Genomic DNA, 24088 nt, shown 5'->3' on the forward strand with positions numbered 1-24088 from the left:
TTGTTGCCTCCATAATTGGCCTTATCATCGTCATATTTTCTGAACTTAATAAAGAATAAGCAATTGTTAAGGATGGTGGTAATGGATCTTTACAAAGAATGTTTGATCTTATCACATCATAAGAATCACTCAACCCCATTAGAAGCTGGTGCAATTCCTTTTCTTCTTTTTCTCTAACTAAGATTCCACACGTACAACTTGCACATCCTTATCTACAAGACTTGGAAAAACTATCAAATTAATCCCAAAGTCCCTTCATTTTTGTATAGTAAGTTGAGATCGTCAACTCTTTTGTTTAGTGTTAGCGATTTATCTTTTTAATTATTGAATACGAGGCCCACTTTCTTGTGAAAATCTTTCTTCTAGATCTCTCCAAATGTCATGATTAGCAGTGTCATGGTATGCAACACTGTTATATAACTCCTCGTTGAGTGAGTTTAGCAACTATGCGACCATCATAGCATTGCAAGTTAGCCGGTTGTCCTTTTCCGAATATCCTTCTTTTGGTTTTGGTAATTTTCCATTCACAAATATCAGTTTGTGTTTTGATCACAGAGCATTGACGATAGCCGATAGCTCTCCTCCATGTTGAATAGTTGGTCCCCTTCAGTGAATGAGATACCAACAAGTCACCTGGTCTATCTGAATTGCTCAAATGATAATAAGGTGGTTTTCCACTCATGATTAATTTGGTGGGCTCTAATACCATGAAAAAAATATAACAAAAAGTTTTTATTTTCTTATGGGAAAGAAAATTGCACGCATTTCATTAAGAAAATACAGGTAGATATACAATTTCTGCATGAGATGTTTACATCTACAATCAAAATCTCCAAAATTTTTCAATTTCTATTTATAGGAGTTTGTGAATAATTATAGACAATTTTATTGTTGCAATAATTTGAGAATTCTATCCAATTTGAGATTTTCTTGTTGCACTAATTTTAGAATCTCATTCAATTTGGGATTTGGTGTTGCAATAATTTGAGGATTTCATTCAATTTGGGATTTGCATTGAGGATGCTCACAAATTTCGTAATATCCTGCCCTTTTCCTCATATTTTCTAATTTCCAAGTTACAAACGAAGCCTTTAATTTTTATATTTTCTTGCCTAATTCAAGTTTGCCGAATTTGTTGCATGAGCTTTAACATGAATTAATTAAGTTAATGAGATAACTATATATTCGTGATTATAATTATTTTTCGTGTTATATATAGAGACTTATAGTGACGTAAATATTCTATTACTATATATATAATGATGCTAAATAATTAAAAAGATGTCCTTATTAAAATACATTTATGCCTTCGCATTAAAATAGCAACATTAATAAAATTAAATGAAGGACTTCTATACAAGTATGTCTAAAAATAACAATGAAAATGTTTTTATTTTATTTTATAATCTTTATAAAATGCCCTGAATAATTTAAGAGTGCATATATATATTTAGGTTGTTTTATTTTTTACTTGAGCATACGTACATTTTACCATTCTAGACGATAGCTAATTCCACATACTACTTTGATTATAATCATCTTATGCACGTTACGTATGTACGTGTCTTTCTATTTATTTTTTTTTTAATTTTGCCTTTAGCAAGTGTAAGCTACTTTATGATTTGCAAATAAAATATATATATTTAGTTTGATTATTAATTCTTAAGTATCCCAAATACACTTTAATTCTATAGGCAAAACGTCTTTGGACCTTTTTAGGAATAGGGAATAATAGAAGCTTGCCATGCTTTGTCCCAAATATTTTAATATTAATTAAAAGAGAAAAACAACAGAAATCAAACTCCAAAACTTTTCAGTTGCAATTTATTTGAGTGGTCCTATCAAGACACGTAAATTTGCCGACATGCACGTAGTATGGTACTTTGGTGTGTGTGTGTATATATATATATATATATATATATATAAAATTTTATTTTACTTTTTTTTTTTTTTTATGACTGGAGATTTTAGCCACCATCGCACCACTTTAAACACTATGCTGGACACCAAATCTAGAAGGGTGAAAGCCGTCCGTCTATTAACACACCACTAGTAATTCACCTGCGTAATACTTCAAGAGGGAATCAAACCCATGACATTGAGGTTACAAAAGTCACAAATCACCCTTACCACTTGAGTTGGATTATTACAAATATGCTCCCTCCATAATCTATTTGGATATCGTAGTGCATAAAATTATTTTTGTGAAACTTAATTTTTAGTATCTCTTTCTTAGTGTAATTGTCTGTCAAACTCATGTTTTGATTTGTAGATCAATCTCTATCACTTGATTTTACCAGTTAGTTTATGTGAAATTAATGTTTTAATTTAACAAGTTAAATAAATAGCCAATGATAATTAAGAAAAAAAGGACTAAGTGGTTGATTATAGTTATTTTTAAGTTTTAATTGTAAAAGAAAAAATTCCCATCGCTATGTTTGGGAGTTTGGAATTTAGATCTCATGCCATATTTGAAAATTTAGAATTCAGATCTTAATTTGGATTTGTGTAAGCCTAGATGAAATACAAATGATGCAAAACAAAATTATGCTTAGTTTCATTTACATTTGTATGAATACAAATTTGAAACTTATTGAAACTCGTACTCTAAACACAACTTTAGGTTTTAATCCGTGTAAAACACGGATTTATTTTGTTATATTTTTTCTATATTAAACATTAATTTGTTTTTTATGATTTTAAATTAAGAAAAATCATATTTATATGCAGTCTCGTAAAATTCTCTAGTACGAGTAATCTTTAATTTAGGACTTGAGTTTAAATTTATGAAGACTTAGACAAATTTTAATACAATATATTTCTTATTCAAACAACTGCAATAAAATCACTAGAATTTATACCGTATGAATTTTGATGTTTAAATTTAAATTAATGTAAATTGAACTAACCATATCTCACATGACTTAAACAAAAAAACGTAATGATGGACATTAATTTATTATTTTTTAATTTAAAATTACCATAAATGCAAATCGAGTTTTTGTAGGCTAGATAAAAAAATTATGATTTTGCATTTATATATAACAATTATTGCCGAGATTTGCTTGCATAAAAGTATCTTTATTATTATTATAATTATTCTCGGGGGAACTCCTACCATCGACGGGCCTTACGGACCCTCCGGTGCGGCACCAAACCCACGGGGCAGCGACCTTCCCCCCTGATGCACCTCTTATGTTAATCTAGATGCGATCACAATTTTCGGGCACCGATTGGACGTTCGTCAAATCCAAGCCTAGGACCCATGTCAGGTTATAGGTTACATGACCCAGTTAAACCTGATCAACTGTTGGCTCTGTTTGCACTGAGGGCGTCACCAAGACTTGAACACACGATGCTCTGTTCTTAAGAAAGACATCACATCCTCGTGTAAAAAAAAATGTACGAAATAAATGTCTTTTAATATCTTACCGTCATTGTAAGTTTGAGCAAAGAATTGGTTTCATTAAATGACTTGCAACCAACATAACATTTGTAAAAGAATATATTGTTCATATAATTGACCCCATAAATGACAGTTTAGACTTGTTTGTTTTCTATAGCAATTTATAGTTATAATTAAAATATCTTTATATTTTAAAATTATGATATAGTATTTTTAAAATAAGCCTATTTTTATGTTATATGTAGAATGTAAATTCAAAAAAAAAAAAAGAATATAAAATTACATTGTTAGAATACTTAATAATCGGTGTTTGAACATAAAAAATAAAACTCTCATAGACCTTCTAAAATAATTATGAAAGGTATAATATTATTTAAATAAATAATAATATAAGCTCATCTAAAATTATTATGAAATTTTTGGTTAGTAAATACCAACTAAAATTTTAATAAATTTATTAATATTTTCATTAAAAAATCATATATTTAGATTTTTTATAAAATAAAAACACAATGTGTATAAGTATTTATTTATTTTTTGTTTATAATGTTGTACAAATATTAAAATTCAAATAGCACATAATTTTAATCGGAGTATTCATCTCATGTCAATATTTGTAATATATAATTCCAATAGAATACAAATTTTCATGAACAAGAATCTTAAAAATATTTGCTAGTAAATAGTAAACTGATAAACTAAACTCAATAGACCCCAGTACCAGCCGAAGAAGCTAAAGCGACGCGAGCGCAGACCCGCCAAAGCAACAGACGTATCCCCTACGCGATAACCAATGCTCCCATCTCTCTCTCTGTCACTCTCTCTCTCTCTCTCTCGGATTCAATCGCTCAACGTCTCGGCGGTTGTATCCATCTCCAATGGGCTCTTCTGCGACGTCGTTCGTGGTTCGTTTTAGAGCTGCTGCCAATTCGTTCTTGTCTCAGTACGAGCCTCTGGCTCTGCTCTTCGCTCCTCTCCTCGCCATGTTCCTCGCTCGCGCGCTCCAGTTGTTCCTCAACACCGTCCATGACAGAGGACTCAAAGCCACCCTCCTTGGGTTCTTCATGAACTCCATCAAGTATTGAAATTATCATCGATGTCATTTGATCATTTATTTAATTATTTCCACCAGCTTCTGATTCTCGTATCGTGATCTTAATTTTGGAAAAGCAGGTTGGTGCCCTCCGTGAGGAAGTACATCGATGATGAGAAGCAGAAGGTCAGGCATCTTTTTGATTTTGCGTTTTGTTTTTTGAAACAATAGATTCGTGAATTAAACGTCTATTCTCGTTTCCGTTCGTGTCGGTGTTCGTAACGAATTAGTTGGTTTCGGCATTTTTTCAGTTTAGAATGAGTGAGCGAGGGAGAACTTAATGCTTTCTTCAGCATGAGATTTTCGTTTAAAGTGTGTTATGGAAAATGAACATTAAATACCCATAGCTTGTCATGAGTGGAGTTTGTTCAAGGCATTATGCTTATTTGGTGACCGCGTGTCTTGTGAGTTTGAGATAGGTTTTCATCATATAAATACTAGTATGGGATTATTTTTCAGAGTTAGTTTTTTCCTAGGCTAAAAAGGAGAGCATTACCTATCGGTCAAGAGGGCTTTAGCTAGCGCCGTACAGTCCATTTACAAAGGTGTAAAACATTCAACTCGTAACACCTGGAATCTGAGCTCGGTTAGTTGCTATGTGAATTCATTTGCCTTCGTTGTGGGACTAGTAAAGCTTTGGTAAGTGACCATGCCGACCAATGCCCCAAAAATTAATGTGCTAGAAACATAGGCTGAGTCGTCAGCTAACAAAGTGGTTGAAGTAAGGGCTCAACTGAGGGAATGCGTTGATTAATTGGAGGGATCCCAAAGAGATCAACAAAGTTCGATGGTGGAGTTGTCGGAGGACTTCAACCACACTACAGAGAAAGGGTAATGGTTCATGCCAAGCGCCAAAAGGTAAGCAGGATGAACGCTGCACACTTTGGTAAATTAACATTGAGGAGAAGGGGTAATGGACCTAATGGTTTACGCCAAGCGCCTAGGGGAGTATGCATGGTGTCATGCTAAGCGTCCAAGAGGGGTAGGCAGGGTGTCATGCCAAGCGCCAAAGGGTAGGTAGGGTGAAGGCTGCACGTTCTGGTAAGTTAATCTTAAGGTGAAAGGTGATTGTTTACACCAAGCGCCCAAGAGGGTGTGTAGGGTGTCATGCTTGTCACGAGCTGAGCTTATTTAGGGCATTATGTTTGCCTGTGACCGCTTGTCTCGTGCGTTTGGGATGGGTTTCCATCATGTAAATACTAGTGTAGGGTTATTTTTCAGAGATAGTTTTTTCCTAGGCTAAAAAAGGGAGTATGATTCCTCAGTTATATTGATGTTTCCTAGTGTCAAAGTAAGAATATCATAGAAATCTCTTTAAGGGAGAGTAAGTGTTCATCAACTTGTAAAACTCACTAGCTATTGTCAGCATGTTTAGCCTACTTGTCTTCCTCGCTAGAAAGTAGAAACATAATGTTAACGGAGGTGTTGATAATGAATTACGTTGCTTCAATGTTTACTACTTAAGTGTCATTACTTTCATAGGTTGCTTATTACTTCCGCTCATATCTTCTTGAATGACAATGAAAGTGTTTTGTTGGTAAATTATGGTAAACATTAGGCTGACTAGTTAAACAAGAGTGCTTTAATTAGCACCGCACGGTCCATTTTACAAAGTTGTGAAACATTCGCCCTGTGACACCTGGTATCAAAGCTTGGTTAGTTGCTATGTGAATTCAGTTGCCTTCGTTGTGGGATTGGTAGAGCTTTGGTAAATGACAATACTGACCAATGTCGAGAGAATTAACATGCTGGAAGCATAGGTTGAGATGGCAGCCAACAATGTGGCCATAGAGATGGCCTGATTGATGGAACGTGTTGATGAATTGGAGGAATCACAAAAGCATTAATAAAGTTCGATGGTGGAAATATCAAAGGACTTTCACCACACTGTGGAGACCTTGCAAGCTCAGATAGCTGATTTGACTGCAAAGATGAATATGATGGTTCTTGCTATGGAAAACTCTTAACACTTTGGGGTTTGGCAAGACCAAGGTACTAGAACCTAGGACGTATGGGGGTGTCCGTGATGCCAAGGAGTGGAGAACTTCTTGTTTGATATAGAGCAGTGCTTTCGCTGCTTTGAGGATGGACTTAGAACAGGTGAAAGTGGATATTGCGATTATGTACTTGGTGACGCCAAACTGTGGTGGCGTACTAAGTACAATAAAATTGAGAATGGACGCTGTGTAGTGGATTGTTGGGCAGACTTGAAGAGAGAGTTCAAGGCCCAATTCTTTTCTGAGAATGTTGAGTACAATGCTAGGAAAAACTCGAGAGACCTCAAGTATACTGGGTCAATCAGGGAATACGTGAAACAATTTTCTGCTTTGATATTGGATATCGGGGACATGTCAGAAAAGGACAAGATGTTCTATTTTCTTGAGGGGTTAAAACTGTGGGCAAGGACAAAACTTCACAGGCAAAGAGTTCAAGACTAGCTGCCACGGAACGCTTAACTGACTACGCTAGTGATAATACCGCTTTGTCCAAAGAGGCCGTAGGTGGAAACAACGGAAAGTCTTTCTAGAAGGGTAAACCCAAAAGTGGGGGAGCCGACTATAAGACATCAACTTCAAAAGAAGCTTCATTGTCTTGAGGGTTCAACGCACCCACGGGAAGGGTAGAATTTCATGCTACTTATGTCTAGGCTTTCATAGAGTTGCCGAGTGCTCTCATAAGGCATCACTCAATGCCTTACAAGCTTGCACCGTGGAGTAGGCATTGGAAAGTGATGAGGAAGAGGAAGATATCCCGAGGATGGGTGCAATGCGGCTGGTGAACGCATTGGAAAAGCAAGCGAAAGCACTAAAAGTTACACAAGCAAAAGGATTGATGTTTGTGGACTTGAGGATCAATGGGAAGAGTACCCATGCTATGGTGGATACCGAGGCTACCCTTAATTTTTTTTTCACATACGGAAGCAGGGAGACTCAACTTATCCTTGGAGAAGGATTCAAGATGCTTGAAAGCGGTGAATTCTGCAGCCCAACCTACTCTGGGAGTAGCCAAGCAAGTGACTTTGAAGCTTGGGCAGTGGGCAGGTCATGCGAATGTAACAGCGGTGCCGTTGGATGACTTCCAAGCCATTTTGGGAATGGAATCCTTGCGGGTGAATAAAGCAGTGCCCATGCCTTTTGTTGGTTCCCTGTGTCTAATGGGATATTACCCTTGCATGGTGTAAGTTGTTGTAAAGAAATGAGATGATGAGAAGTTCCTTTCAGCCAAGCAACTTAAGAAGGGGTGAACAAACATATCTCGCCACGGTGATGGTAGAGGAAGAAGTAGGCCAAGAGCTAGTGCCTATGACCATCCAGCTGTGTTGGATGAGTGCAAGGAGGTGATGCCGGATAAGCTACCTCACAACTTGCCTCAATGACGGGGTGTGGAACTTGAGATCGAGTTATTGCCAGGAGTGAAACCACTTGCTAAAGGGCCATATCGGATAATACCTCCAAAGCTAGCAAAGTTAAGAAAACAATTTGATGATCTGTTGGAAGCAGGATATATTTGCCCTTCCAAAGCACTGATGTTGTTTTAGAGGAAACATGATGGGAGCATGCAGATGTGTGTAGACTACCGCGCGCTCAACAAGGTGACAGTGTGCAACAAGTATCCTATTTTGTTGATTGCCGATCTGTTTGATCAGCTGAGTCATGCTAAGTACTTCACTAAACTCGACTTGAGGTTGGGCTACTATCAGGTGAGAACTGCTGATGGGAATGAGCCGAAGATAACTGTGTGACGCAATATGGGGCATATGAATTCTTGTTGATGCCATTTGGGTTAACGAATGCGCCTGCGACATTCTGTACCTTGATGAACCTAGTATTTTGTGAGTACCTTGACAAGTTTGTCGTGGTGTACCTGGATGATGTTGTTGTCTACAGTTCCACTCTATAGGAACATAAAGAGCATCTACGAAAGGTGTTCAATAAGCTAAAGGAGAATACTTTGTATATGAAGAAAAAGAAGTGCTCTTTCACTCAGCGGAGCATCAAATTCCTTGGTTATGCGATTGAGCAAGGTGATATTAAGATGGAAATGGAGAAGGTGAGAGCGATTCAAGAATGGAAGATCCCAACGACAGTGAAGGAGCTGCGTTCCTTTCTTGGTCTTGCCAACTATTACAGGAAGTTCGTAGAGGGGTACTCAAGGAGAATTACTCCTTTGACAGAACTACTGAAGAAGGGTCAAGGGTGGAATTGGACAGAGAAGTGCCAGGGAGCCTTGATTTGAAGGATGCCATGATGAGAGATTTGGTAGTTGCTTTTCCAGACATCATGAAATCTTTCAGGGTACAAACAGCTGCATCGGACTATGTCTTTGGAGAAGTCTTGTTACAAGAGGGACATCCTGTTGCGTACGAGAGCCGTAAGCTTAGTGAAGTGGAACAGAAGTACACAACTTAGGAGAAGGAGATGCTAGCGGTGATACATTGTCTCTGTGTGTAGTGACATTACTTACTTGGGTCAAGGTTTGTCACGAAAATAGATAACTCGGGTGTTAGACATTACTTACTTGGGTCAAGTTTTGTCGTGAAAATGGATAACTCGGGTGTTAGACACTTTTTCACATAGCTGAAGTTGACACCCATGCAAGGCCGGTGGCACGAATTCTTGTTGGAATTTGATTTCTCATTTGAGCGCAAGGTGGGGCGCCTAAACCAATTTGCTGATGCACTGAGTCGGAAGGCCAAGATGGCGACCTTGTAGATGGTAACACACTTGACAATGAGTACCGTTACCATGACGATGCAGGAGCGCATCAAAGAGAATTTAGCCAAAGATGCAGTTGCACAGAACCTCATGAAGCTGACCAAAGAGGGGGAAAGAACGTTAGTTCTGGATGGAAGATGGATTGCTGATTACCTATGGTAGCCGGCTCTTTGTACCACGAGCTGGAGATGTGAGGAAGACACTGTTAAGAGAGTGTCATGATACCATGTGGGCCGAACATCCAGGATGTCAGCGCACTTTGGCATTACTGAAGCAGAGGTATTATTGACCGCACATGCGTGATGATGTGGTTGATTATACCCGAACTTGTCTTACTTGCCAACAAGACAAGGTGGAGCAGAAGAATATTGCAAGGCTGTTGGAGCCCCTACCAATACCATCCAGACTGTGGGAAAATGTCTCACTGAACTTCATCACCAACCTGCCCAGAGTGGGTGATGCAGGGTCTATACTTGTGGTTATGGACAGGTTTTAAAAGCATGGTACGTTTATACCTGCACCAAAGTATTGTTCAGCAGAGGAGACAACACAACTATTCTTCAAGAATATTGTGCAGTATTGGAGTGTTCCCTAAGATATTATCAATGATCGTGACTCAAGATTCACCGGCAACTTTTAGACAAAACTTTTCAAAATCCTCTGTTCATAACTTGACATCTCTTCGAGCTACCATCCCACAGACAGACAGACAGACAGACTCAACGAGCTACTAGAAGGTACTTGCGTCATTTCGTCAATGCCAACCAGAAAAATTGAGGGCAACTATTTGATATGGCTCAGTTCTGTTTCAATGCCCTAAAGAGCTCAACAACTAACAAGAGCCCTTTTCAGCTTGTTACAGCCTAACAACCGTTGTTACCTCACACAGTGGACGAGCCCGTATAGAGGAAAGAGCCCCAGAGCGTACATCTTCACCAAAGAATGGAGAATGAATGCAAAGATTGCCCAAGCCTACTTGGAGAAAGCTTCTAAGCGGATGAAGAAGTGGGCAGATTAGGGGAGAAGACCGCAACACTTCAACGTAGGTGTCTTGATGCTTCTTAAGCTTAATCCTGAACAGGTCAAGTCACTACAGGGACAAGATAGAAGACTATTTCGTAAATATGAAGGACCAGTCCCCATCTTGGCAAAAGTCAAGAAGGCTTCTTACAGAATTAACCACTCGACTTGGATGAAGGTGCATCCTGTGTTTCATGTCAACTGCCTCAAGCCGTTTAACATAGACACCAAAGATCTAAGCAGAAGTCAGCCAACTAGAGCAGCATTGAAGACAGTGCAACCCGACAGATGAGAAGTTGAATACATCCTTGCAGACAGAGAGTTCACATTCTCAAGGAAGAAGCGGCAGGAGTTCTTAGTGAAGTGGAAAGGCTTTGGTGACGAAGAAATCAACTGAGTTTCTGTGGAAGATATGCAACCATTCGTGGATAAAGTTGAAGTGTACCTAGCGTCATAGTTTACAAGGACGTCAACCGCATAAGTGGGGGAGCGTCACGAGTCGAGCTTGTTCAGGGCATTATGCTTGCCTGTGACTGCTTGTCTTATGCGTTTTGGATGGGTTTCCATCATGTAAATACTAGTGTAGGTCATTTTTCAGAGATAGTTTTTCCCTAGGCTAAAAAAGGAAGTAGGACTCCTCGATCATATTGATGTTTCCTAGTGCCAGAGTGATAATAGCATGGAAAGCTCTTTAGGGGAGGGTGAGTATTCATCAACTTGTAAAACTCACTAGCTATTGTCAATTTGTTTAGCCTACTTGCCTCCCTCGCTAGACACATATTATTAACGGAGGTGTTGATAATGAATTATGTTGCTTCAATGTTTATTGCTTAAGTGTCATTCCTTTCATAAGCTGCTTATTGCTTCCGCTTATATCTTCTTGAATGACAATGAAAGTGTTTTGTTGGTGAATTGTGGCAAACACTAGGCTGGCTAGTTAAACAAGAGGGCTTTATCTAGCGCCGCACGGTCCATTCACAAAGGTGTGAAATATTCAGTCTGTGACATTAAGCACCTAGGAGGGGTAGGCAGGGTGTCACGCCAAACGCTAAAGGGTAGTTAGGGTGAACGTTGCACGCTTTGGTAAGTTAATCTTGAGGAGAAAGGGTATGTTTACGCCAAGTGCCCAAGAGGGTATGCAGGGTGCCACCCCAAGCGCCCAGGAGTGGTAGGCAGGGTGTCACGCCAAGCACCAAAGGATAGGCAGGGTGAACGCTGCACGCTTTGGTAGGTTAACCATGTGAAAAAAGGGAATGGACTTCTTGAGGGAGATAAGGCAGTGCTGATGCCTTTTACTGGTTTCTTTATGTCTAATGAGAAATCACCTTTGCATGGTACAAGCTGTTGCAAGGTAAGTATACAATGAGAAGTTCCTTTCAGCCATGCAACTCAAGAAGGGATTGAGAAGGGGTGAACAGATGTCTCTCCACGGTGGTGGTAGAGGAAGAAGTAGGCCAAGAGCTGGTGCCTACTACTATCCAAGTTATGTTGACTGGGTAGAAAGAGAAGTGCTCTTTCGCTTAGTGTAGCATCAAATTCCTTGATCATGTGATTGAGCAAGGTCATATGAGGATGGATATGGAGAAGGTGAGAGCTATTCAAGAGTGGAAGATCCTAACGATAGTGAAGGAGTTGCGTTCCTTTCTTGATCTTGCCAACTATTACCGAAAGTTCGTAGAGGGGTACTCAAGGAAAACTGCTCCTTTGATAGAACTACTAAAGAAGGGTCAAGGGTGGAATTGGAGAGAGAAGTGCCAGGGAGCTTTTGATGACTTGAAGGATGCCGTAATGAGAGATTTGGTACTTGCTCTTCCAGATGTCATGAAACCCTTTAAGTACAAACAGATGCATCGGACTATGCTCTTGGAGGAGTCTTGTTACAAGAGGGAAATCCTATTGCGTACGAGAGCCGTAAGCTTAGTGAAGTGGAATGGAAGTACACAACTCAAGAGAAAGAGATGCTAGCGGTGATACATTATCTCCGCGTGTGGCGGCATTACTTGCTTGGGTCAAGGTTTGTGGTGAAAATAGATAACTCAGGTGTTAGCCACTTCTTCACACAGCCGAATTTGACACCTAAGCAAGGCCGGTGGCAAGAATTCTTGGTGGAATTTGATTTCTCATTTGAGCACAAGGTGGGGCAGGTGAACCAAGTTACTGATGCACGAAGCAGAAAGGCTGAGCTGGCGGTTTTACAGGTGGTAACACACTTGACAGTGAGTACTGTTACGACAACGATGCGGGAGCGCATCAAGGAGAATTTAGCCAAAGATCCTATTGCGTAGAACCTCATAAAGTTGACCGAAGAGGGGACATCACGTTAGTTCTAGATGGAAGACAGATTGTTGATGACCCATGGTAGTAGGCTCTTTGTTCCATAAGCTGGAGATCTGAGGATGACACTGTTGAGAAAGCATCATGATACCATGTGGGCTGGACATCTAGGGTAGCAGCGCACTTTGGCATTATTGTAGCAGAGGTTTTATTGGCCGCACATGCGTGATGATGTGGTTGATTATACCTGTACTTGTTTCACCCCCTAACAAGAGAAGGTGGAGCTGAAGAAGATTGCAAGGCTGCTGGAGTCCCTACCAGTACCATCCAGACCGTGAAAATGTATCTCACTGGACTTCATCACCAACTTGCCTAGAATGGGAGATATAGGGTCCATATTTGTGGTTATAGATAGGTTTTCGAAGTATGGTACGTTTATATCCGCACCAAATTACTATTCGGCAGAGGAGATGACACAACTATTCTTTAAGAATATTGTGAAGTATTGGGGTGTTCTCCAAGATATTGTCAGTGACCGAAACTCAAGATTCACCGGCATCTTTTGGACAAAACTTCTCAGAATCCTCGGTTTATAGCTTAACATCTCTTCAAGCTATCATCCACAGATGGACGGAGAGATTTAACGGGTTACTAGAAAGAGTACTTGGCCATTTTGTCAACGCCAAAGAATTGGGTGCAACTAATTGATGTGGCTCAGTTTTGTTTCAATTCCCAAAAGAGCTCAACAACCAACAAGAGTTCTTTTGAGCTTGTGACTTGGTTCTTGTTAAGCTCAATCCTGAACAGATCAGGTCACTACGGGAACGAGAGAGGAGCCTACTTTGTAAATATGAAGGACCAGTCCCCATATTGGCCAAAGTTTTGAAGGCCTCTTACATAATTGACCCTTTGGCTTGGATTCAAGTGCATCCTATGTTTCACGTCAACTGCCTCAAACCGTTCAACGCCAACACCGAAGATCTAAGCAGAAGTCAGTCAACCAAAGTAAAAGTGAAGATAGTGCAACCCGATAGACGAGAAGTTGAAGACATCCTTGCAGACAGAGAGTTCACATCCTCAAGGAAGAAGTGGTAGGAGTTCTCAGTGAAGTGGAAAGGCCTTGGCGATGAAGAAATCAGTTGGGTTTTTGTAGAAGATATGCAACAGTTTGTGGACAAAGTTGAAGTGTACCTAGCGTCAAAGTCTACGAGGAAGTCGACCGCCTAAGCGGGGGAGCGTCACAAGCCAAGCTTGTTCAGGGCATTATGCTTGCCTGTGACCGTTTGTCTTGTGTGTTTGGGATGAGTTTCTATCATGTAAATACTAGAATAGGGTTATTTTTCAGAGATAGTTTTTCCCAAGGCTAAAAAGGGGAGTATGACTCCTCAGTCATTGATGTTTCCTAGTGCCAAAGTGAGAATAGCATAGAAAGCTCTTTAGGGGAGGGTGTGTGTTCATCAAATTGAAAAACTCACTAGCTATTGTAAACGTGTTTAGCCTACTTGCATCCCTCGCTAAACACACATTATTAACGGAGGTGTTGATAATGAATTATGTTGCTTCAATGTTTACTGCTAAGTGTCATTGCCTTCATAAGTTGCTTATTGCTTTTGCATATATTTGCTTGAATGACAATGAAAGTGTTCCATTGGTGAATTGTGGTAAACGTTGGGTTAGTTAGTTAAACAAGATGGCTTTAGCTAGCGCCACACGGTCCATTCACAAAGGTGTGAAATATTTGCCCCGTGACACTTCAACATGGTGAACATTAGGGCACCATCTCGCCAGTATTGGTGGGACTTCACAAATTTATGTAGAAGTGTGCAGATGAGTTTCATTTCAACGGCCTCATCTAATTGATGAAATCTTGAACTCTACTATGTGAAAGTTTTGCTGTTCAATATATTGCCCTTGGACTTGATTTGGCCTTGACAAGTTTGGACCATCAAATAGGGCATATAATGGGGTTTTGTGCTTTAAATGCTCCTGTATCTGTCTGCCTCTGTTTTTATTTTCTTTTTTCTTTTTTTCCCCATATAATAGTGTTTTGTACTTTTGTGCTAGGTCTTGGGTGTAAAATGGTCTTGGCCCGACTTGGGGCCTTTTAATTTGGCTTAAAAAAGGTGCTTCAGAAGGTTGAGACCTAGTCCCTCTTAATATGATTAATATTTCCCTTATGCACTCATGGTGTGGGATCCTGACACTAAGCAAATGCAGTTTTTGAAATTAGTCATTGGAATTGCGGATTGTCAATATCTTTTATTTGGAATAGAAGAAAGAAGTAAGGGGCACCATGGCTTCCTACTTCAAGTGATTTTTTTTCTAATGTTTTTATATTCAGTTTTAGGATGCAAATGGACAATGTACAATGTAACATGGATATATCACCAAGATACCAACACCATTTCTCAGTGAGGTCATTTTTTTATACCCAAATTGTGTTAGCTTTCCACAATGTTCAAGAGAAAAAATTGGAGGCATCTAAATGCGATCAAAGCAAGTTTGATGTCTAAATGATATTTAAAGAAGTGTTCTAAAAAATCCAATGAACTCCCAATGGCCCCTCAATTTACCAGTTTTTTTGGCAGTAAACGTCTTTACTTGATGGCTGTGTCTTGGATTGTCTGCACTCTCATAATTTGTTTTGTGAGATAGCTTGCTATTTGTTCAGTAGACACCTTTTCAATGTGTTATCATGCTAAAATCTGTAAACTAATTTTGTGACCAGTTGGTCTCCGGGTTGGGGTAGAAGGAAACAGCCTCTCTACATAAAAGCAGGGGTAAGGCTGCGTACATTGTGATCATCCTCCCCTTATCCTCACAAATCCAGGAGCCTTGTTGCTTAAGGTCCTTTTTTTTTAAAAAAAAATTTTGTTTATTAAAAGTTCATCCTTCCAGTTTGTACCTATTCGCTGAAGGGCCAATTTGGTTTTCTAGTACCCTTAATGAGGAAGGCCTATCCATTTTGTAATTGTGAGCAATGGGTGATCTTAAAATCACTGTTCTATAATGATCCATATAGTACTTTAGTAGTGCTGACATTAGTTTATAAGTTTGTTTGTGTTATGATCTGCTTAGGCTCTTGGATGTTTAATCTTCAAGAAAATGTACAATATATAAACCTCGTAGTAGTAAATTAATCTATGTATTTCAAAGAATTATGTTGGTTGATCAGAACTACAACTGGTGCTTAGTCTCTGTTGTCTCCCTTTCTGCAGGACTTGCTCACAAATTTCCTTCTACTATTTTTTTTTAATTGCTGCAAGTGGCAGCTGCATTGCTTTTATAGATTTATTGTTTTCATGAATGTGCAGGTTGTGGATAAGATGCAGTCAGGTAGTAAATCAAAACGAGATGGTTGGAGGACTGAGCTCCCGAGTGCAGGCTTTGGAGCAGCAGTCATAGAGAAAATGAAAGATGAGAAAACAAATGATGCCGCTTGGCAAGGCAAATGCTCTGGTACAGTGTACGTTCTGAAATTATTAGATAAGAAATTCCATAAATGTTCATGTAAATAAGAAGTTACTGATTTTTATTTTATTTTTTAAATATCTAAGTTGTTGTCACAATATGTTTTTGATTTTTGTGCAGCTATATTGGAGGGAGTGAGTCTGGAGCGCATTTTTCATTGATAAATGACGCATATTCAATGTTAGTAAGATATGAAACATCTACAGTTTTTATTCTATGACTTAATTAATTTAAGTATTGTCTTAGAACTTTGAATCTCTTCATCAGTCATTTAGCTGTAGTAGAACATATCTGTAATTAAGGTAGTACAGAAGAAACCTTACAGCCTGTAACATTTCAATTCTCTTCGTCAACCATTTAGTTGTAGTAGAACATATCTGTGATTAAGTTAGTACAGAAGAAACATTATAGCCTGTAACATTTCAATGAGAGAACTGTGGGTTAGTTAAATTAAGTTTGTCTTAGAATTCTGAATCTCTTTGTCTGCCATTTTGCTGTAGTAGGACGTATCTGTGATTAAGGTGCTACAGAGGAAACCTTGTAGCCTGTAAAATTTCAATGATTTCATACCCAGACTTGATTCTTTGAATAAAAGAAAAAAGATGCAATTATCTAACTTTCGTAATTTATACTTTTCTCTTTGTACAAGCCCTTTGTATTTTTTTCTCTGTGTAAACCCCGCTTATTCCAGGTATTTAAAAGCATCTTAAATACATCTTTGATGGACATATGCTTGTGTGGAACTGTTATTGGTTTCCACAAGGGCATAGCAGGTGTTTGCTTTACTGCCAGACATGTGAATCCCAGAACATCCTACACAGGAGTCTTGAATTTTGATAAACTTCAGGAGTTCAAATTGGCTCAGACTTGGAGAGGAGAGATTTTTTTTTTTTTTGCTTGGGAAATATTGGAACATTATGGAATATTTAAATTTCGACCTTATGGTAATTGATAACAATTTCATCATGATTACATGTTACCGAATGGAAGTGTGTTTATAATGCTTTTCCTATGAAGTTGGAGGCCGTTTTATGTTTCACTCCGTTGAATCTCATTAATTCAGTTCTTTTTTCAAAATTTTACTTGCTTATGGCATTGTTGTTTGAAACTTTGAATCATCGTTCAGGTTTGCACATACAAACCCACTGCATCTTGATGTATTCCAGAGTGTAGTAAGATTTGAGGGAGAAGTAGTTGCAATGACAGCTGCACTGCTTGGTAGTAAAGAAAAAGCTTCGGGAGGACAAGTTTGTGGAAATATGACATCAGGAGGAACTGAAAGTATTTTATTAGCTGTGAAGTCATCACGTGAGTACATGAAAGCGAAGAAGGGAATCACAAAACCAGAAATGTATGTTGCTTGACTTTATTTACTTAAATTTTGTTCCATTCTGTTATTGATCTTAGAATAATTCATGAAATTATTTGCTTCCCAAGCACAGGATAATACCTGAATCCGCACACTCAGCATATGACAAGGCTGCACAATACTTCAACATCAAGCTATGGCGTGTCCCTGTGAATAAAGAATTCCAAGCAGATGTGAGGGCAATTAGGCGATATATTAACAAAAACACCATCTTGGTATGGACTATACTTTCAAAGCTTATTTTGCAGTTGATGTGTTTTTCTCATAGAAACTCTGAGGAAGCAATTCAGTGCGAGTGAACTATCTTTGTAACTTTTTTTTTTCCCCCACAGTTGATTGGTTGCTGTGAGATTAAGGTGTCCTTTTCTTACTTAGGATTTATGCTGATTTAACTAACTGAGTTCACGATTCTTCAGATTGTTGGATCTGCACCTGGGTTCCCTCATGGCATCATTGACCCCATTGAGGTATAGATCCTGACTTTTTAATTGGATGCTATTAAGTTCTTGTTAAAGCTTGATATACATTGTCGGGCCACAGCGTAACAGTTTAAGTTTTTAGCGAAAGTGGTAATCTAACATGGTATCAAAGTTGGTTCCCAGGAGGTCCTAGGTTCTAGTCTTGTTGCTTGCATTTATTGTATGGTGTTTAAAAAATTATTGTATTCCCTGTAATGGGTGTTATCTATTGTGTGTTTCTCTCCACGTGCTGTCAGGCTGCACGTGTGGGGGAGTGTTAAAGCTTGGTTTACATTTTTGGTCTACAACCTAATAGCTTAAGCTTTTAAGTAAAGTGGTAATCTAACATTTATTATCAGCTTCTTATGAAGAAATTTGTTGATTTCTCTTGTAGGAGCTTGGAGAATTGGCTTTTAGTTTCGGAATCTGCCTCCATGTTGATCTTTGTCTTGGTGGTTTTGTATTGCCTTTTGCTCGTAAGCTTGGGTATGGCTGACTAACTGATAAACCTGTGTCTTACAAATTCATTGCCTGTCATTGTGCTTATTTTAATGCTTCTAAGATTAGCCTGAAATTTTGAGTACTTTTTCCTTTCTATAAGACACATACTTCTCTTTTGCCAGTTTATCTTAAATGTTTCCACAAATCGTGCATCCATAATGATTTCAGGTTTTTTGTTTCATACTCTTGAGAACTTGACTGTTCTTTCTGGACACAACTGTGGAAAGCTTTATTCCAGATCATATGTGATATGCTAAGCTACCTATTTGAGTATTTTGGTCCATCCAGCAAGGTTGTATTCTCTTTAGAAAGGGTGTCTTTGAGCCACAAGGCTTCCGCTTTTTGAGGATTGAGGGTCATCACAGTGCATGCAGCCTTACCCCTGCTTTTTATACTAAGAGGCTGTTTCCTTGGACTCAAACCCATGACCAGCTGGTTACAAAGGAGCAACCTTACTGCTGATCTAAGGCCCGCTCTCATTGTGTTCTCTTTAGAGTTACATTGAAATGTGTATAATTGCATGTTCGTTGAGAATTATATTTTCAAATCAAGTCTTCGAACTTAAACTGATTATTTGGAATCGGGTACACAACTTATTTCACTGTTCATTTGGGGCTGCCGTGTGTTTCTTTACAAGTACATTTCAAATGTGTATAATTGGGCATTCCTTGAGAGTTATATTTTCAAATCAAATCTGCTGATTGTTTAGAATTGGGCACACAACTTACTTAGCTATTCATCTTGTCATGGGCAGTCCTGTATTCTGTCAAACAATGGGCCAAAGGGTGAGATTCAAGTGAATGTACTTCGTTTTGGAGTTGATGGATCAGTTCTCAAATGGTTGCAGTGCTTATTTTTGTCATGACTTAAGATGTAAGCTATGAAATTAGCCTATACCTATATTACACTTCGTGTGGTTGGCAGGATAAAGTTTTTCTGTGGATTTGAAAATTAGTGATTTTGAGAGGTTAAACCCTGTAGTTGTAGATTCTGACAGGGCACATTCTTGTGTTGGTGATAACGGGAATTCAAATCAGAAGGTTGAAATCCTATTTTGTGGATTTTTATTTTTTATTTTTTATGATGCAGCCTGTTCCTCTGTTGCTAACAGATAGTAACTAATTTGATGGAGTATTTGACATCCCAGCAAAATATGTCTATCAGTAATAAAAGCTTTCCTGGCAATTAGTTCCTTCATTAACTGCTTGGACAGTCTCCCTGGGGCAGTTTCATGTCTTGCCTTTTTATCTTTGACATCAATACAAGTGTCCACACACAAAGAAAGAAACAGACATATACACACAAAGACAAACAATTCTTTTGTTTTTTTTTTGTTTTTTTGTTTTTTTTTTTTTTGTTTTTTTTTGGTTCTAGAACAAGTTCGAATTTGATATTATGACTGGAATTCTTTTCAATGATGAACATCTTTTTGATTTTTTTTATTATTGGCTGTCTGAATGACAAACTTGACTATCCTAAAAATTCCTAGGAATGCTTGTCTTGTGTTTTTCGAGTTTCATCATGAACCAATTATGTCTTTTCAGATCTGAAAATCTAAAATTTTCTTTTCAGGTACCCTGTTCCACCCTTTGACTTTTCTGTCCAAGGAGTGACATCCATATCAGTGGATGTACATAAATATGGTTTGGCTCCCAAGGGAACGAGTGTAGTTTTATACAGAAATCATGACATTAGAAAGGTAATCTACTACTTTCGCTCAACTTGAGTAAGCATTGTTTCCTTTTGGGGATTGGAGGTAGCTGAACGTTTTCAGTCTCCAGTGTTTGTCAGTTTTGTTTTTGCTTTTTGTTTTTTTGGAGAAAAGGGTTGAAGTCAGTTAAGTCATTGCTTGTTTTGGGTAATTATGCATGGAGACTGTCATTGAGGAAGCCTCTTCTTTTAATTCTACCAGTGCATGATAGAGTTTATGGAGTTATAGAATGATAGTATTGTTATCATATCAATGCCAAATATGTTGCTTGAAATGTAGATCCTATGTATTGATTAGTTATGCTTCTCTCTGAAGATTTTCTTGTGTTTATTTCTGATCATGATGAAATTACTAATTTTCTGTGATCTATGGCATATGGCTTGTGCTTCCTGTCATCAACAGCACCAATTTGTTGCTGGTATGTTAGCTTCCTTAATATAGCTTTTATTTTTGTTAGAATATTTCAACTGATGAGTGATTGCGACAAACATTGAAATGAAGTTTCTTGTCATTGTGCTGAATTGGTTTTGATTTCTTTGTACTTGGTATACATGTGCTGCAGTTACTGAGTGGTCTGGTGGGCTTTATGTGTCCCCAACCATTGCTGGAAGCAGGCCTGGGGGGTTAATTGCTGGAGCTTGGGCAGCATTGATGTCTCTAGGACTAGAAGGTGACAAATTACATGAGTTACTCAAATCTTGCTGTAAACTAATTTTTGGGCTATGGAGTGCTTACTTTTTTCCATTATATTGTATAGGGTACTTGGAGAACACGAAAGAGATAATGGAAGTATCAAAGAAAATACAGAGAGGGTGCGTGTGGGGTTATGGTTACATGTTGCTCTGGCAGCACCCTCATGCACTTTTCATCTGAAATTTTAGAACATTGATGACTACTGTTATCTTATTTTGCAGAATAAAGGAGATTTCTGAGTTATTTATCATTGGAAGGCCTGATATGACAGTTGTGGCATTTGGATCTAATGTGGTAGACATATTTGAAGTGAACGACTTACTGTCCTCTAAAGGCTGGCATTTGAATGCATTACAGAGACCCAACAGGTTGGTTTTTTCAAATATGAACTTAAATTGTAGGGGTAGTGTGCTGCAAGGTAGATATTATATGCCTCCTTTAATGGCAACTAGTGCCATTGACTCACTGACATGAGCATTGAACTGATCTGGCCTTTAAAGTTACAATTTCTTTGTTTTTTTATATTAAATAAATCTTTTGAGTGATGGAGTATGATTTTATTCAACAAAACTGATCCTGTTAATGTTTTGTTCTTGAATCAGCATTCATATCTGCATAACTCTTCAACATGTTCCAGTTGTTGAGGACTTCCTCAGGGATTTGAGGGAATCTGTGCAAACCGTAAGTTTTTTAGTTTACCTCTCTATCTTTTTGGGTAATAATAAAAAATAAAAAATGCATTGAACTCTCCTCACAATTTGTTTGGTTCTACGCTTCTACCCCTGCTGTAATTGCTGGAATTAATGTGCCTAATGAGTTAGTTAGTAATGGACACGGAAAACGGTGCTCTGACTCTGAGCTCGTTTATGTTGACTCGATACTATATTTTACCTTACAGGTTATCAAAAACCCAGGGCCAATAAATGGAGGGCTTGCTCCGATATATGGCGCTGCAGGGAGGATGCCTGATAGAGTTATGGTTCAGGAATTATTGGTCAATTTCATGGACAGTTCATGCTAATGGCATTTCCTGCTTTAGGGCTTGCTCCAAATTTTTCACATGTTGTGCTAAAATTCGTCGTCAATGTTTAAAGAAGAAAATGATTTGAAGGAAACAAAAACTTCCAGTAATTGATATTTTCATTTTTTACATGATGTCTTTGCTCAAATAGAATCAATACAATTGTGGAATATTTTTAGGTTGTGAATTGTGATACAACCATGTTCATTGCTTCTGATTCTCTTGAATTCCTGTGATTTTTTTCAATTAAATGCAAGTTTTGTGGTGTTTTGTATTTCAATTTTGTAAATATTAAGGGTGAGATTGATTATGGTGAGGTCAGAGGTGAGGCGCTCTCGAACCCTTTGCTAGTCTTTGGCTTGGCCACGGTAATTTTTGAAGATTCTTGACGATGTGATTTGATAATCTTTGATGCTTAGGCTACGCAATGCTGATATTTGGGGTTTATGAGAATTCATTCTGTTTGTGAAATATTTTCATCGTGTTTTAAAAATTGGGAATCTGGATGAATGTCGAATTAGATCCAAAATGTAGTTGGTAAATTTTTTGGAGCCTTCGGGTTTTATTTAGAAGATAATTTAATTCTCTAACTACATTATTATCATTTTTAAAATTATCTTCAGGTTTTAAAAATTGACATTCTAAAAGTAATAAATTTTTACCAACTACTTTTTAAAAATTATCTTCAGGCTTCAAAAATAATAGTTTATATTTTCTTTCCAAATTTATTATAATTACAAAAATATCAAATTATTTTTAATTCTTGAAAAATTAAGAAATCAGAATTTGGGTAATATGAATTTGGGTAAAATCCAACAACACCTCTTTACTTTTCAGAATACAACAGTCCACTGCCCCAATTTTCAAAAACTATCGCAAAATTCTCTGAAATTTATTTATTTTTTTGACAAAATGAACCTTTTGTTAGTTAGTCATTAGTCAACCATGAAATTTATTGAAAAAATTAAATTTTGTCTCTAATAAAATTAAGAAATCAGGAAAAAGTTAGTAAATTGCCTCAAATAATGATCAACCAATTAATATAAATTTTAATTTTATTTATTCCTTTTGGATTTATATTTACAGATAAAAAATATTAAAATTTAATTTTGTAATTTTAGTTTATAAAAATTTGAATTTTGAAAATTATCTTTTTGTAACACTATGTTTGATAAGTTACTTGAATTTTAAAATATTAAATTATGTTTAGTTTGTTCTATGATGTATTTAGTCATTAAATTTCGATGAAAATTACATTTAATAAATAATTTGTAGTATTATAATTACTAGATATTTTTTATGATTTATTAATAAATTTTTTCTTATATATTTAAAAATTTTAAAATATTAATAGATTTTTTTGTTATAGTGATGTCAATTGGTTAACCTAGTGATTGGACCAAATAGATTAGTTAATTTAAGAATCAATTAGGTATTTGAATTGCTTAGTTAGTTTTTAAGACATTATGTTGATTAATATTTTTAATTTAATTTATTAAATAGGTGTCATTTTAAAATGTCATTTTAAAATATCATTTTATTATAGTTAAAATTAATTTTGTTAACGTTTACATTACGGTTGAGTAACCATTAATTAATTGAAAGTTCATTTTGTTAATAAAATTAAAACATTAAATTTTTTTGATAGTTTTTAAAAATAAATGGGGTGTTGTTGGATTTTATTCTATGAATTCTTGAATAATTTGAATGGAATTTAAGTATTATTATAATTTTAATATAATTTTTTTAAAAATATTTTATTCATATTTAAATAATTCTAAATTCAAAATTCAAATTTTATACTCTCAAATCTACATTAAAAGAATTACAAAATCAGCCAAACTAAGAAGAAGGGAGTTTTTTCCCATTTTGTTATTATTTTATAATAAAATATTAAATAATACTTTGTTTGAGAAAAATTTTCCTAGTTTAATTCTTACGTAATCTCGCAACTAGGTGCTGCGAGATTTAAAAGGTTAGGCTTTCTCATTGTGACACGTGACATGATGGGAAGCAAATCTCGCAGGACCTAGCTGCGAGATTTGTAGGGGTAAATGAACCGGTATCTAACGTGTGGCAAGATAGTTAATTAATCTCGCGGGATGAAGTTGCGAGATTTGTAGCAAAAATCAACCGTGAGCTGACACATGACAAATCTCGCAACTTGGGCCTGTGAGATTTGCTTCGGCCTTTCAAACGCCCTTTCTCCTTCAATTTTTTGCGCACAAAACAGAGAGACAAAGGAGACTTGCAGAGCAGAGAGGGCAGTGGCCGGATGAGTGCAGGTGAACGTTGGCTAGCCAAACGTTGCTCATGAATGTTGAGGAGAAACATATAAAAGGAGCTGATGGGGTAA

General features: G+C 37.3%; 1 protein-coding gene across 1 annotated transcript; it reads left to right on the plus strand.

Moving 5' to 3' along the window:
- Positions 1-4152: 4152 nt before the first annotated feature.
- On the plus strand, positions 4153-21946 carry LOC131144780 (sphingosine-1-phosphate lyase). Its single transcript, XM_058093636.1, has 15 exons — positions 4153-4484; positions 4580-4625; positions 15823-15974; positions 16100-16159; positions 17106-17330; positions 17422-17563; positions 17765-17815; positions 18201-18292; positions 19880-20006; positions 20421-20436; positions 20581-20688; positions 20776-20830; positions 20933-21079; positions 21314-21392; positions 21610-21946. Exons 1-15 carry the CDS (start codon positions 4285-4287, stop codon positions 21730-21732), a joined length of 1623 nt encoding a protein of 540 aa, XP_057949619.1. The 5' UTR covers positions 4153-4284; the 3' UTR covers positions 21733-21946.
- Positions 21947-24088: the final 2142 nt, after the last annotated feature.

This window comes from Malania oleifera, chromosome 12 (assembly GCF_029873635.1).
Source record: "Malania oleifera isolate guangnan ecotype guangnan chromosome 12, ASM2987363v1, whole genome shotgun sequence".
Taxonomy (NCBI): Eukaryota; Viridiplantae; Streptophyta; class Magnoliopsida; order Santalales; family Ximeniaceae; genus Malania; species Malania oleifera.